This window comes from Mus musculus, chromosome 5 (genome assembly GCF_000001635.26).
Source record: "Mus musculus strain C57BL/6J chromosome 5, GRCm38.p6 C57BL/6J".
NCBI classification, from domain to species: Eukaryota; Metazoa; Chordata; class Mammalia; order Rodentia; family Muridae; genus Mus; species Mus musculus.
In genome coordinates, this window is record NC_000071.6 from 74,520,820 (window position 1) to 74,534,780 (window position 13,961).

A 13,961-nucleotide genomic window follows, 5' to 3' on the forward strand; every position below is an offset into this window, starting at 1 on the left:
ACTGGTGAGGGATTTTTGCTTAATTTGAAATAGGTAGATCTACTTGGAATCCACATCTATGAAATAGGTAGACATATGCCTTTAATTGTAACCTTGAGGTGCAAAGTCACACCTTGAATCTGCTGGAAGCCTCTATCAAGGCAGGGAAGAAGGAAGCTTTTGCACTTGGCCTGCTTGCCCTCACTGACATTGAACCTACTGTAGAGATCCCAGCAGATACTGAGGGCTACATGAGATATCCGGCAACTTCTGGATTCTTAGACTTTCTGTTCATAGACGGACATTGTTGGGTTCACTGAAAGCCTGTAAATCATTCTAATAAATTCCCTTCCTATATATAGAGAGACGTTCATTCTGTAAGTTCTGTTATTCTAGAGAACCCTGACTGATACGCAGAGCAGTAATTCAAGCCAGGTGGCTGGGTTAGGGAAAGGGAGACCCTCAGGCTCCACCAAAGTGAGCTGAGGCAGAGCTGCTGAGTGTCTCTGGTAAGTAACTTCTGATGTTAACGAAGAGCGTTCTTGTGCCACAGATGATTACCCTTCATTATAAGAATAACCACGTTTTATTCACGCTGCCTGTGGTTTACAGATGTCTCAGAGCTGCTGGTTGAATACCAAATGCATGTGTAGAGCTAGAAGAGTACCAGCGATTCAGAACACGGTCAGAATGAACTGCATCTTCACACTAAGCAGAGATGCTCGGGTACCCGCTGCATCACGAATATCTTTCTTTCTCCATCAGTACCCTCCTCACTATATTAAAACCTTTATACATCTCCACTTACCACCAGAATAACTCTTCTTTGAACCTGATGATCAAATTCTGATCCCATCCCCCTAGTTTTCCTTATTTTTTCTGTCATCCATAATTATTTGGCACAAACAAGTGCCTGTATAACTGTGAGTGTGGTATGTGGTTGCTTCTCATTGCTCCACCCTAACCCATACCCAGGGATCTTTGGAAAGCTACATTTCACTAAATTCCCTGCAAACTGAAACATCTAACATGCCTCTTAAAACTCTCAAAACAGGCAAGATCTAAAATGGCTGTTATTTTTATAGAACCAAAGTAGCATTTGTTTTATTAATAAAATATCACATACTAATATCCCAAATGCTCAAAGTAAAGAAATGATTCTTTGTTTAGTTTTACTTTTTTGGTGGGAGAGGGGAGGTATAGGATCATATTCTGTAGCCCAGGCTAGTCTGGGACTAACAATCCTCCAGGACTGGGATTGTATGCACATGGCATTCCCTCGCCCATGGGAATACTACTGCTTTGTTTTCTCAACCTGTGAAACATGTATTGAAGCAGTTCTCTAAATCATTGTCTTCCAGAAGTTCTAAACGTTCTATAGTGAATATATATCCTTTCAATAATAATTAAAAATGCAACTCATTCTCCCCATTTTCCCATATTTGCTCTCTCCTCTCTTTCCTTCTTCCTCCCTCTCTTCCCTCTCTCTTTTTCACTCTCTCTTCCATGTGCATGCACCTAATTCTCAAATAACTACACATAGTCTATATTTTTTAACCCTCACAGCATATCAACTGCCTCTTGAGGGTAATAACTTTTCTATCTTAGTCATTATCATATCACTAGCACCTGCAACAGTGCAGAACACAGTGAACCAAATAAAGGTTTACTGGAGGAAGTATAAGGTGACACCATTTGCAACAAGGTGATGACAAAATGATCAGAAAACCATCTGTATCACAAACATGCTATTAACTATCAAATACTTGAGCAAGCATGGTGATACATGTAAGTAATCCCAGACCAGAGATGGAGGCAGGAAGATCAAAGTTCAAGGTCATTTCACTTACAAAACAAGTTCAAATCCATACGAACTGCTAAAAAATCATACACAATGTTTCTATTATTTTTTGAAACTTACAATTTCAAATATAAGTTCCTACCTCACTAATGGTAAATTATCAAAACATTACTAGTTTATCATATAAATTGCATATAATTAACATCCAAATCAAATATTAAAAGTAGCTGGGCGTGATGGTGCACACCTTTAATCCCAGCACTTGGGAGGCAGAGGCAGGCGGATTTCTGAGTTTGAGGCCAGCCTGGTCTACAGAGTGAGTTCCAGGACAGCCAGGGCTATACAGGGAAACCCTGTCTCGGAAAAAAAAAAAAAACCAAAACCAAATATTAAAAGTTTATTTCATTTTGCTCTCTATATAGAATAGTGATAGAGTAATTTAAATTGAAATCCAAATCATTTAAGTCATTCCAATAATTTCCAAATCATTTTTTTGTTTATTTTTATTTATGTGAGTACACAGTAGCTGTCTTCAGACACACCAGAAGAGAGCATCAGATCCCATTACAGATGGTTGTGATTCACCATGTGGCTGCTGGGAATTGAACTCAGGACCTCTGGAACAGCAGTCAGCGCTCTTAACCACTGAGCCATCTCTCCAGCCTTCCAAATCATTTCTTGATCTTTAGAAATCTTTAGCATAATCTTTTGTTGGCTGCAGCTCTCATTAGCTATACCCCAATCTAAGCCACAATTTAATTTAAGAAACCTCAACGAATTCTGGTAACCATTATTTCATTACATCAACAGGCGAGACATCCCCAGTTCCTCAAACTTGTTGCATCCAGAAGGATGAATCAGTAAAACTTTTGAGCACTGTTACCTGAGCATGTTCCTGCATGCCAGGGTCAAAGCCAAGTACCAAATGGACCCGTGCTAATAATGCCACCAAAACTACACACTTCAAACCCTCATCAATTCAGGGTTGCTCTGGAGAAACACTGCAAACACTGCACTCCACAACACTAATGTACCACACCCACTCTATTTCAGTATTCTCAACACCTCTGGGAGCCACAACATCTACACCAACACAGCCACAGGCTGGCTTTCAGTTTCCAGTACTAAGACATTTACAGTTTCAGCAAGAAGAAATTTCCTTTTATTTAATACTGCAAAGCATTTTAAGATTTAAACAATGTAACTTAACAACACACACTTTTATGAACTGAAAACTAGCTCTATATTACTGAAATAGAACCAAAACACTATATTCAAACATCTTTGTAGCAAATGAAATTTGAGGCTGATAATATGCAAGATAATTTGGGTGGTTAAACAAAAGATAGCCAATAAAAATTTGCATTTATAAGCTATTGGGGCCCAGAAACAGGCTAATCTAAATTACAATGTATTACAACCTACCTTACAAAGTCTACTTGAGATCTTCTAATGGAAAGTGTGTCATAATCTTGAAATGGAAAAGAGATGGGACAGCACGATGGCTCCGTGGGAGATGGGTCTTGCCACCACGCCTAACAGGCTGCATCCCCTGGAGCCCACATGGTTAATGTAGAGAACTGACCCCTGCAGGGTGTAGGAAAGTCTTGCCTTATACTAGGCCAAAGGGAGATTATTTTCCCATAGGACACAAATCGATCTCGGATCCACATACCAGAAGACAGGCAAGCACGGGATGTCCCAGAGAATCATCTTTTCTCCTACTCCAGCTTCATCACTTCAGCAGGCTATTGCTATTGCCACCTGCCATCTCAGACACGGGACGTAGCCTCACTTGGGAGAAATCCTCTACAGTTGTAGGAACTCATTCCCTAGGGAGATGTAAACATCCACTGCCTTCTTATATAGCATCAACGACAAACCAAAGTATGATCCACTAAAGTCCAACTTGAGAAACCATGGAGTTTGTTGGGGTTACTTCCAGAGCATGAGTGAGGGTTGACAGGAGCACAAGTGACCCCAAAACTACCCCACCAGGAAAAACCTCACCCCAGCACAGAGGATGCCTTCCCATCGCTACACACATGGAGTGCTTCCCTTCACTCTACCCACTCTAGCACCTCCCAGCCAGGGGTGCCAGAATCCCCACCCCCACTCCATGAAGAAGCACCAACAGTCAACAAGGGCCACCCATCTTAGGGGTCTCTTGCAAGTAGCACAGCTGCTCAGATGAAAACAATGCTGTTATACTTGGAGGGTAGCACTCCACAATGCCACACACCAACACTCACACTCCCGGCCCTGGACTCTGCAGGACAATGACCCTGCTCACCTCTTCTAAAACACTTAGCACTGAATATCTGAGAAGGTGAGGAGCACGCAGAGCCCCTACAATCTAAATGTACTTGAGACACACTTCAATGACTTTTAGAGTCCTTGTCATTTATCACCACACATTACGGTCTCAACATTCTCTTGAAATTCATATTGTCACAGTTCTCACAGGTCTTTGACAGAAGGACTAAATTTTTCTCTTTTATTTGTTCACTTGAATCTATACCAAGAAACCTATTTGTTCCCTTTCAACATTTTCTCAGTTTCTTACAATCTGTCCACCCCATACTCTGCCTGCTTTTACTACTAGTTTAAAGGACACTATGGAAGTCAGCCAACTAACGGAAGAAGCATCTTTAAGATAGTTAGAGATGCCGGGCGTGGTGGCGCACGCCTTTAATCCCTTTAATCTTGGAGGCAGAGGCAGGCGGATTTCTGAGTTCGAGGCCAGCCTGGTCTACAGAGTGAGTTCCAGGACATCCAGGACTGCACAGAGAAACTCTGTCTCAAAAAAAAAAAAAGATATTTAGAGATATTAGGTACAAACAGGCCCTTAATCCTAGCATTCTCAAGTGTGAGAAAGGCAGATCATAAATATGAGGCTGTCTCACTTGGACAACTCGAAACCCAAAAGGTGAACTTAGAAATTTAATGAAATACTGAAAGTTGGAAATATACAATGCTGTCATACACGGCTAGCTGCTTATCTTCTGTGTGGTTTGTCTGACTAGTTGGTTGGTTGGTTCATAAGGAACAAATTCTGAGGCTTAATTTTTCTCCTATTTTTTTTAGATTTATTTATTATTATATGTAAGTACACTGTAGCTAACTTCAGACACTCCAGAAAAGGGCATCAGATCTCGTTACAAATGGTTGTGAGCCACCATATGGTTGCTGGGATTTGAACTCATGACCTTCAGAAGAGCAGTCAGTGCTCTTATCCACTGAGCCATCTCACTAGCCCTTAATTTTTCTCTTAATGACTCACCTAACTTGTAGAATGATCAAATAAGGTAATGTGACTATAGTTTTTAATTCATGAAATATTTGCATAAATATGGTTAATTGATTTCATTTCCCTTCACGAGCTTTACTGTGTGGCCCCAACATACCAACCACACAATGTTCAAGACATATGATACTTACAGGACACCCATTACATAGGTGAATGCCCATTGGTACAGCTGAAACCCAGAAGCAGTTAGAAAACGTGTTAATCCTCAGTGAACAAGAGGGGAATATGAATACTTTGCCACAAGGCTGTGCTTCCAATGTGTCCAAGGAATTACTGCAAACTAATAGTAAGTAAGCTTTCATGTGAGTTCAGGGCATCCCTGAAGGGCAGTTATCCACCACTGTGTAAAGCCTATTGAAACAAAGCCATGCATGTCAGCTCAGACCTTTAGTCCAGCACTCGGGAGACAGGGGCAGGTGGAACTTCGAGTTAGAGATCAGATCTCAGCTTGATCTATATAGCAAGTTCAGGCCTGCTGTGGCTCTATAATGAGACCTTGCTCAAAAATAAAATAACTAATTATTATAGTTAGTTTTCCATTGACAGATACTTCATATAGGAGGTTTGTTTTCAAGTACTTCAGAGAATGTGGGGTTGGAGAGATGGCTCAGCAGATAAAGGTTTGTCAGCAAGCCTGATGACCCGAGTTTAAATCTCTAGAATCCACAAGAAGGTAGAGAACCTGGACCCCCATATGCACACCTGTGCTAAGACATACAGAGAAAATAAATGTAAAGACTTAAAAAACTAATAAAGTACTTTAGAGAATTCAAAAAAAAAAAAAGAAAACGTGTTAAACTTGGTGACTGTCTAGTTCCCAGTAAACATTAATCTACTGACCTACCCAGTCATTAACAAATGCTTATTTCCAGGCTAGTGGCACAATGCCTGAAATCCCAGGACTCAAGAAGCAAAGGTAACAAATTCACAAGAAGCCTTGCCCACATAGTAAGTTCAAAGCCAGTGGGAGCTACTTAGTGAGATCCTGTTTCAAAACACCAAGGCCTTGGGATGCAACTCAATGGTAGAGCATTTGCCTAGCATGCAAAGGGCCCTGAGTTCAATACCCAGCAATACATTTCATCAATCAGCAGATACATAAATAAATATTGACTACATATGGTTTTCAAGTAACTGTTCCAACTGCTAGTAAATACACAGTAACGAAAGAACGAACACACACACACATATATACAAGCTTCCATTCCATTCTCATGAAAGGAGGACAAGAAGCAACCAATTATTGGTTCTGGGTAGTGGCCAACGTGGAGTGTTTGAGGTACTGTGTGAGAGGAGATAAGCCACGTGTAACTATGAATACTGCTGGTTACTCTTTGTCACATCGTTATGTGAAAAGAGGAAACCTCAATTAAGTAATAGCCTCCATTGGATTGTCTTATAACATTCTTTTTTTCCCCAGAGGGCAGGACCTTAAACAGCTGGCAGTGTGCTTTTGACTTCTATCTGGACATCCTTCCCATTAACCCTTTCACCTTTAGGGAGATGGATATGGCTATCTCAGAAGCGTAGCTGGGCTCTTAGTATGGAGACGATCACTAGCAGCCATCTGACCTCTGTAGGCTTGAATACTGAGCCACACAAGCCCCTGAGTTCTTTCTATCTTTCCGAGGGAGCCTGATTACTGGTCTTATGGCATTCTTATGGGGCATTTTCTTGATTAATGATTGGTAAGGAGGACCTAGCCCATTGTAGGCAGTTCCACCCCTGGGCATGTTGTCCTGGGTTGTACAAGAAAGCAAGTCCATCAAGAGTATCACCCCACGAGCTCTGTTCCAGGCTCCTGCTTGAGTTCCTGCACTGACTTCACTCAGTGATGGACTATTACCCAGAAGTTGAAACCAAATAAAGCCTTCTCCAACCAAGTTGCCTTTGCTCAGGATGTTTAGTATAGCAACTAAAAGCAAACTAGAACACATGAATACCATGATAGGAGGACAGGGCGGGGTGGGGGGGGAGCCAGCATGCTAAATTTATGGCTGATAAAATCACATAGAGTAACATCACTATGAATGCTAGCTCTCTACCTTTTGTACTTTCTATTTTTAATTAGGGGGTGTGCCTCTGTGAGTGCGAGCATATCTCTTTCTCTCTCTCTTTCTCTCTCTCTTTCTCTCTCTCTCTCTCTCTCTCTCTCTCTCTTTCTCTCTCACTCTGTGTGTGTGTGTGAGTTTGCTGAAATATTCACTCTTGCATGTACTTGTGGAAGGCAGATAGGCAATGCATGTCTTTCTTTGTGACTCTCCATCTCTTTTTGGCTTTCTGTGGTGTTTTTGTTTTTGTTTTGTTTTGTTTTTGACAGTTTTGCTGATCCTGGAGCTCACTGATTGGCTGGATCTGCCTCTTCATGCCACCACGACCACTGGCTAGAACTGGATTGAAGATGCTCTCACACCCAGGCCAGCACAGGCAGAATCCAGACTCAGGCCCCCTCATGTTTGTGTAGTGAGCACTTATCCGCTGAACCACCTCCCTACCCCTAAGTTTCCTTTTACTTTTTGTTCTGCTCTATTGTACTAAAGGGTATTCTGACGTTCAGGAGGCACAAAGGAGCACTGTGACTCAACTGTGGCTTTGGTAACACAGAAGGCACTGGGGAAGTCAGGATCTCAGAAGTTTTGAAATATAAAAGCCTAAAAGACTAGAAGTCAAGAGAAAACTGACATAGGTGTCTGTGGAAACAGCAAATATGAACAGCTCTCTAAAGCCAGCTACAAAATGAAGCCAAATAAATGAAAGGGACTTGAAGTCGGGTGATCATGAGGAGTCAAGAAAGGTCCTGCTCCATTCTGCCTGCAGGCCAATGATGAGACTCTGAGAAAAGACCATCCAGAGACTGCCCCACCTGGGGATCCACCCCATAAACAACCACCAAACACGGTCACTAGGCAGATGCCGACAAGAGCCTGCTGACAGGAGCCTGATATAGCTTTCTCCTGATGGCCTTTACCAGTGCCTGACAAATACAGAAGTAGATGCTCACAATCATCCATTGGACAGAGCACAAGGTCCACAATGAAGGAGCCAGAGAAATACCCAGGGAGCTGAAGGGGACTGAAGCCCCATAGAAGGAACACCAATATGAACTAACCAGTACCCTCAGAGCTCCTTGGAACTAAACCACCAATCAAAGAAAACACATGGTGGAACTTGTGGCTCTATCTATATATGTAGCAGAGGATGGCCTAGTCGGTTATCAAAGGGAGGAGAGGTCGTTGGTCCTGTGAAGGTTCTATGCCCCAGTACAGGGGAATGCCAGGGCCAGAAATGGGAGTGGGTGGGTTGGGGAGAACGGGGAGAGGGGAGGAAATAGGGGATTTTCAGAGGGAAAACTAGGACAGGGGATAACATTTGAAATGTAAATAAAGAAAATATCTAATTAAAAAAAGAGAGAATCTGAGAAAAGGAGGAAAATGGTCTATAGAGGACTGTTTAGCAGAAGTGAACTCATGAGAAGGTAGAGAGTGCTGAGCTAGTCTGCATAGGTAAAAACGTGAGGAGGGATGGAATGCTCCTTTGTAATGTGAAGGAAGGAGAAAACTGTACACAATGTGCAAGGGATTTGGTGATAAGGAGGTATGAAAACCTTCTGCAGGCTTATATTTTCTGTTTTATAGACTTCTGCCCTCTGTGAGTGACATGGCCACTGCTGCCCTCTTGAAATTAATTATAATTACCCTCAGGACACCCTCAAAAGATTGCGCCCAGTAGCATTTCCTCAGAACTGCCATTTAGTTTACTCTCTATTTTATGATCTTAAAACTCATCTAATTAAAATTTCAAATATACTTCTTACTGGTTTTTATAACATCATTCAACATTTTTTTTTTCTAACCTGGAAAGGGAATACTGGCTTAGACCAGTGTTCTGATTGTTCTCAGTGACCTTGAACAGCTAGCACATACTATTATTGAACTATATCTACTTAACTATAAAACAAAGGTGACCTCTAAAAATAAGTGCTCACATCATGAATCAGAATTTTCTTCACCTATTTTAAGGTTAGATTTCTTCCTCGCAGGTATAAATAATTATTACATTGCTGCAATTTGAGGTTGCTATACAAACTTCAATGCACATTTGAAAATATTTTCTACAATTCTTTTTTCCAACTTCTCATATGTACATTCAGTTTCACTTTTTAAAAAAGACATTTACCTATTTATTTGTATATGTGTGGGGGACAGTGCATGTGCAAGTCACACTGTGTGTGTGGAGATCAGAGAACAATTGGAGGAAGTCAGTGCTCTCCTTTCACCATGTAGGTACTAGGGAGCAAACGAAGGTCATTCCATGTGGAGCATGGTATGCAGCACCCCCTCTATGACCGCTACCGCCTTATGCTCCTGCCTCCTGGTTCCTGCCATGTTTGAGTTCCTGTCCTGATTTCCTTCAATGATCGACTATGGTGTGGAAGTGTAAGGAAATAAACCCTATCCTCCACAAGTCGGTTTTGGCCATGGTGTTTCATTACAGCAATAGACACCCTAATTAAGACAACTGGTATCTGGAAATGTCTAAGAGTCTCAGGTGATGGCAATTCCCTCCATGTCAAGGTCATCTCATTTTTTCCAGTCTCTTGGACTAGGCCCGGTTGTTTTATCAAAAGCAACGCACACTAAAGCCATATTTGCCCGCTTACAGCATTTAACAAATAAAATTGTGCTTTATCTATGTCCACTCTCCACTAGACAAAACTTAACTCCAGATGCTGTCAAATTAGGGGCTGGTTCTTTTAGTTCATCTTTATATTGCCAACCTCAATATGAGGCCAATAAACACATATGCTGAATCAATGAACAGATCCTCTAGCTAGGAGAGTGAAGATGAACAACTCCCAGAAATGCCACCTACCTGTGAGATCCAGAGTTCTATCCACAAAGACCACAGAAGCCCTGCCTGTAGCAGTCTTTTTCCTGTTCTTGGCGGGGGCATAATTTGCCAGATCTGTAGCGATGACCCGACTGAGGGGACCCACGGCGAAACACTCCTCTCGTACCCCTAGATGTTCACACAGAGAACTGAGGCCTGACACGAGGCATCTGATGTACAGCAGCAGCTCTGGGGTTAGGGCAGTGGCATCCACCTCACCCAAGCTGCTCAGCCTCCTCTTGTCGGGTCTGGCACTGTTAAGAGCGTGGACATCCTGAGGTAGCAGTGGGAAGAGGGTAGCAAAGGCTGGAGTAAAAGCGAGATGGGAGGCAACAGGGGCGAGAAACAACGGGACGTGGAGCACCTCGGCCGTATAGTTCTCGTTGCCCATCCACTCACAGAGCTTCTCCTCCAGCTGTTCGAACACCGGCTGCTGCCCCTCGAGCTCGGCCGCTGCAGCGGCCGGTACGTGGTTAGCAGTGAGGTGGACTGCGTGGCTCACGGCTGTGACCACCACACAGTGCTGAAAGTGACTGCGGCAAATGATACTCTGTAGAGTGTCTACGATCCGGCCTTTCAGCGGGCTGCTCAAAACGAAAACCGCCCGGGGCTGCTTGGCTCCCCCGCCAATGGCCTGGGGTTCAAATTCCCGCAGGTGACACGCAGGACCCTTCACCGCCTCCAGAAGCCGGCTGGATCCGCAGCTCCAGTGCAGGCTCTCGGCGCAGGCAGCGTCCAGGTAGACCACGGACCACTTCACTTTGGCCAGCACCTGCTCCCAGCCTTGCTGGGCAAAGGCCAGTATGCCCGCGGCGCTCATGATCCCGTATCGCCAGCTGGCCAGGGGTCTCACCGGCGTACGGGCGGGAACTCAGGTCAGAACGCAGGGCTTCCGGGTACTGAGTACTTTGACAGTCAACACAGTACACGTGGGCCTGTCTCTGACGCTCGGCGTTCGCGCGCGCGGTGATGACGTCTTAGGCGCTCATTGGCTGATCAGGCGCGCGGGCTGGCGGAAGGAACGTCTGCACTTGAAGGAGGAACGGAATGTGCTTACAGGGTCGATAGTCCCTGAAAAGCTGGAGGCAGCAGCTTTCTAGGAAAGAATTGAAATGGGTTTTGTTCGTCCCTCCCTTGTCAGCTCTCATCACCTTTTCCTCCAGGTTAAGAATTCTCGGGAATAATAAAACCTGGTCTGAAGCAAAGTACTTCCCCCATCTGAACTTGGAGAAGCCAAACAACTACTGCAACGTAATAGTTGGTCTTGTGTAGGTTATCTTCTGCGTTGGTGCACTCCAGCCTCGTGAAATACCTTTTGGGACCAGCAAGATGGCTCATAAGGCTAAAAGCGCTTGCAACACAAGTCGTATGACCTGAGTTTGATCCTTCGGACTCAATGTAGAAAAACAGGACCCGGAAAAATTGTCCTCCATGTGCCAATTGTGGAAAACGCACAATCACCCATCCCCAACACACACACACACCACATACACAGAGAGAGACAGAGACAGACACACAGAGAGAGACAGAGAGATCCTGTCTCCACACAGTCAAAAGGCTTTGGGGTCCATTTCACAGCTACTAAGATGAGAATTGGGTTGAGGAATAGATATACTGATCTACACATCTCAGTTTAGAACCTGTTTTATTATTATTATTATTATTATTATTTAATTGTGGAAACATGCATGAGATAAAAAAATTTAGTAATTTACTGTTCTAATTGTGTGTGTGTGAGTGAGTGTGTGTGTGTGTGTGTGTGTGAGTATGTGTGGACAGGATCTCATTGTGCAGCCCTAGCTGTCCTGGAACACATGATGTGGATCAGGTTCGTTGCAAACTCACAGAGATCTGCTTGCCTCTGCCTTCCTAGTGCTTGGATTAAACGTGTGTGCCACCATGTCCACCATTAGTCATTTTAAAATGTACAGTTCGGAAACATTAAAAAACATTCATGCTGCTGTACAACCAATCTTTGGAACTTTTTATTTTGCAAAATCAAAATAGTTTCAAAACTATATACCCTTTAAATAACAATTGCCACCCTCAACCTCAGCTCCCTGCACCCCCCCCCCAGCATTTGTCAGCCTCTACTTTAATCCTGTTCTCTTTGCATTGGCACTGTGGGTCTTATAATTGGGTCCCTGTACTATCTGCTTTATTGTGATTAACTTACTTCACCTAACATCATTCATCTAGTTGTGACACATGGCAATTGCTTTCATTTTAAAGTTTTATTCGTGTGTTTCTGTGTGTGAGAGAGTGTGTGTGTATACAGTTGGGTTTTGACCTCCCTAAAGCATATGCCACCATACCTGGTCTCTTGGCATGATTTGAGCAGTAATCTATTCATTGTCTAATTCTTATAGCTAAGCACTCCTTTTCATTACTTCTCAAAAGTATACTTCACAGCCGGGTGGTGGTAGGTGGTGGCGTACTCCTTTAATCCCAGCACTCGGGAGGCAGAGGCAGCAGATTTCTGAGTTCGAGGCCAACCTGGTCTACACAGTGAGTTCCAGGACAGCCAGGGCTACACAGAGAAACCCTGTTTCAAAAAAAAAAAGTATACTTCATATTAAATGATATCATTATTATTGACATTGTTCTGAGATGGAGTCTTACTCTGCTAGCCTGAGTCAAGCTCTAGCCCTGGCCTCCAGAGGACCTGGAAGGACAGGATGCACTGCCAGGCCTGGGTTAGCAGCAACATCACCATCATCATTGCTTAGAACAGCAATAAATAATGAGATGGCAAATAAGTATACTCAGGATAAATGTGATATTGTAGTGAGATGAGTTCATAATATAAGAAGCAAGAGACAGTCTATAAAATAGTCAAATTATTTAATGTCAAAGTTTCCCATGGCAAATGGAGAGATTAATCCTAACCAAGGAAGCATATCCATACAAGGATTCAGTTTAGGAGGAAAGAAGGAAGGAAGAGGCTTTGAAGGATGGTCATTAGAGCTTTATGAGCTTCTCTGCTTTGTAGAAATCATTTTCAAAGCTTAGCTCAAGTGCTACCTCCACCACGCAGGCCTCCTACCGCATTCACCACCATTCATTAATCAACTCGTTGTTGATGTCTAAACTCTTTGTCTAGACAATGATTTGAAAGACAAACTCTTTTCCAGACTGGAAAGAAAAGCAATTCACTCTGCAAAAGACAATCAACTCTCTCATGAAACCACCCAATTTTACTTTAGATGCACTTAACAGTGAGAATGGAGCTAACCACGGTGTGGTGGTGGTAACTGCCCACGGTACTCTCAAGCAGATAGTATCAAAGGCCAAAAGGATATGGTGCACCATACAACAGATGGAAGTGAAAGTTAAACAAGACGAAGGCAGATTTGGCCTAGTGAAGATTCTGGGGAAAGTGGCTATGTAGTCAATAAGACTTGTGGTCTAAAAGAGAGTTTAGCTCTGCTCTACTCCCCTCACCCCAACCCTGCTCACCCCATCTGCATACTCAGTTTATCTACATTTGCCTTTCACTCTACTCCAAATGCAGTTGGGTGCCTGGAACTTCTCTGTCTCTGGGCCTTTTGCATGTTCCTAATCTCCTTGTCAAGTAGCCCCCATGCAGAAACCCACAGAGCTTACAGCCCTTCTCCATTAAGGGATCTACTTATTTTAATTAATTAATTAATTACCACGTGATATTAGATTATACCTCCCTTTTAATCACTTGGCCGTGGGTCTTTTTACAGCTACTATTATTTTTAAATCCTTATCAACATGATGTGTCTATCATCTTCCATTAGAATAAAGGCTTCATGAAAGAAAGGATTTTTTTTTTAACCGCCAATCTATATAGTCTTGAAGAGTTCCTAGTACTTGGGTAGACTTTCATACATATTTGTTGAATTCAGGGAAGATTTTTACGAGGAAATTGTACACAGAAGTTGAAACAATTTAAGAATTTCCTACAGGGGAACAGGGCATAGCAAACAAGAGTTCAAAACTAAGAAGAATTAA

At 42.9% G+C, this 13,961-nt stretch overlaps 1 protein-coding gene across 3 annotated transcripts in view; it reads right to left on the reverse strand.

Annotated features, from left to right (window-relative positions):
* Positions 1–10,923, reverse strand: part of Scfd2 (Sec1 family domain containing 2) — a 326,927-nt gene extending 316,004 nt beyond the window's left edge. For all 3 annotated transcript variants that reach the window (NM_001286437.1, NM_001114660.2, NM_178672.7), the window contains exon 1: positions 9,963–10,923. In NM_001286437.1, coding sequence (NP_001273366.1) covers positions 9,963–10,800 — 838 coding nt within the window. In that variant the 5' untranslated portion in view covers positions 10,801–10,923. The remainder of the gene's footprint in view (positions 1–9,962) is intronic.
* Between the last annotated feature and the right edge of the window lie 3,038 nt (positions 10,924–13,961).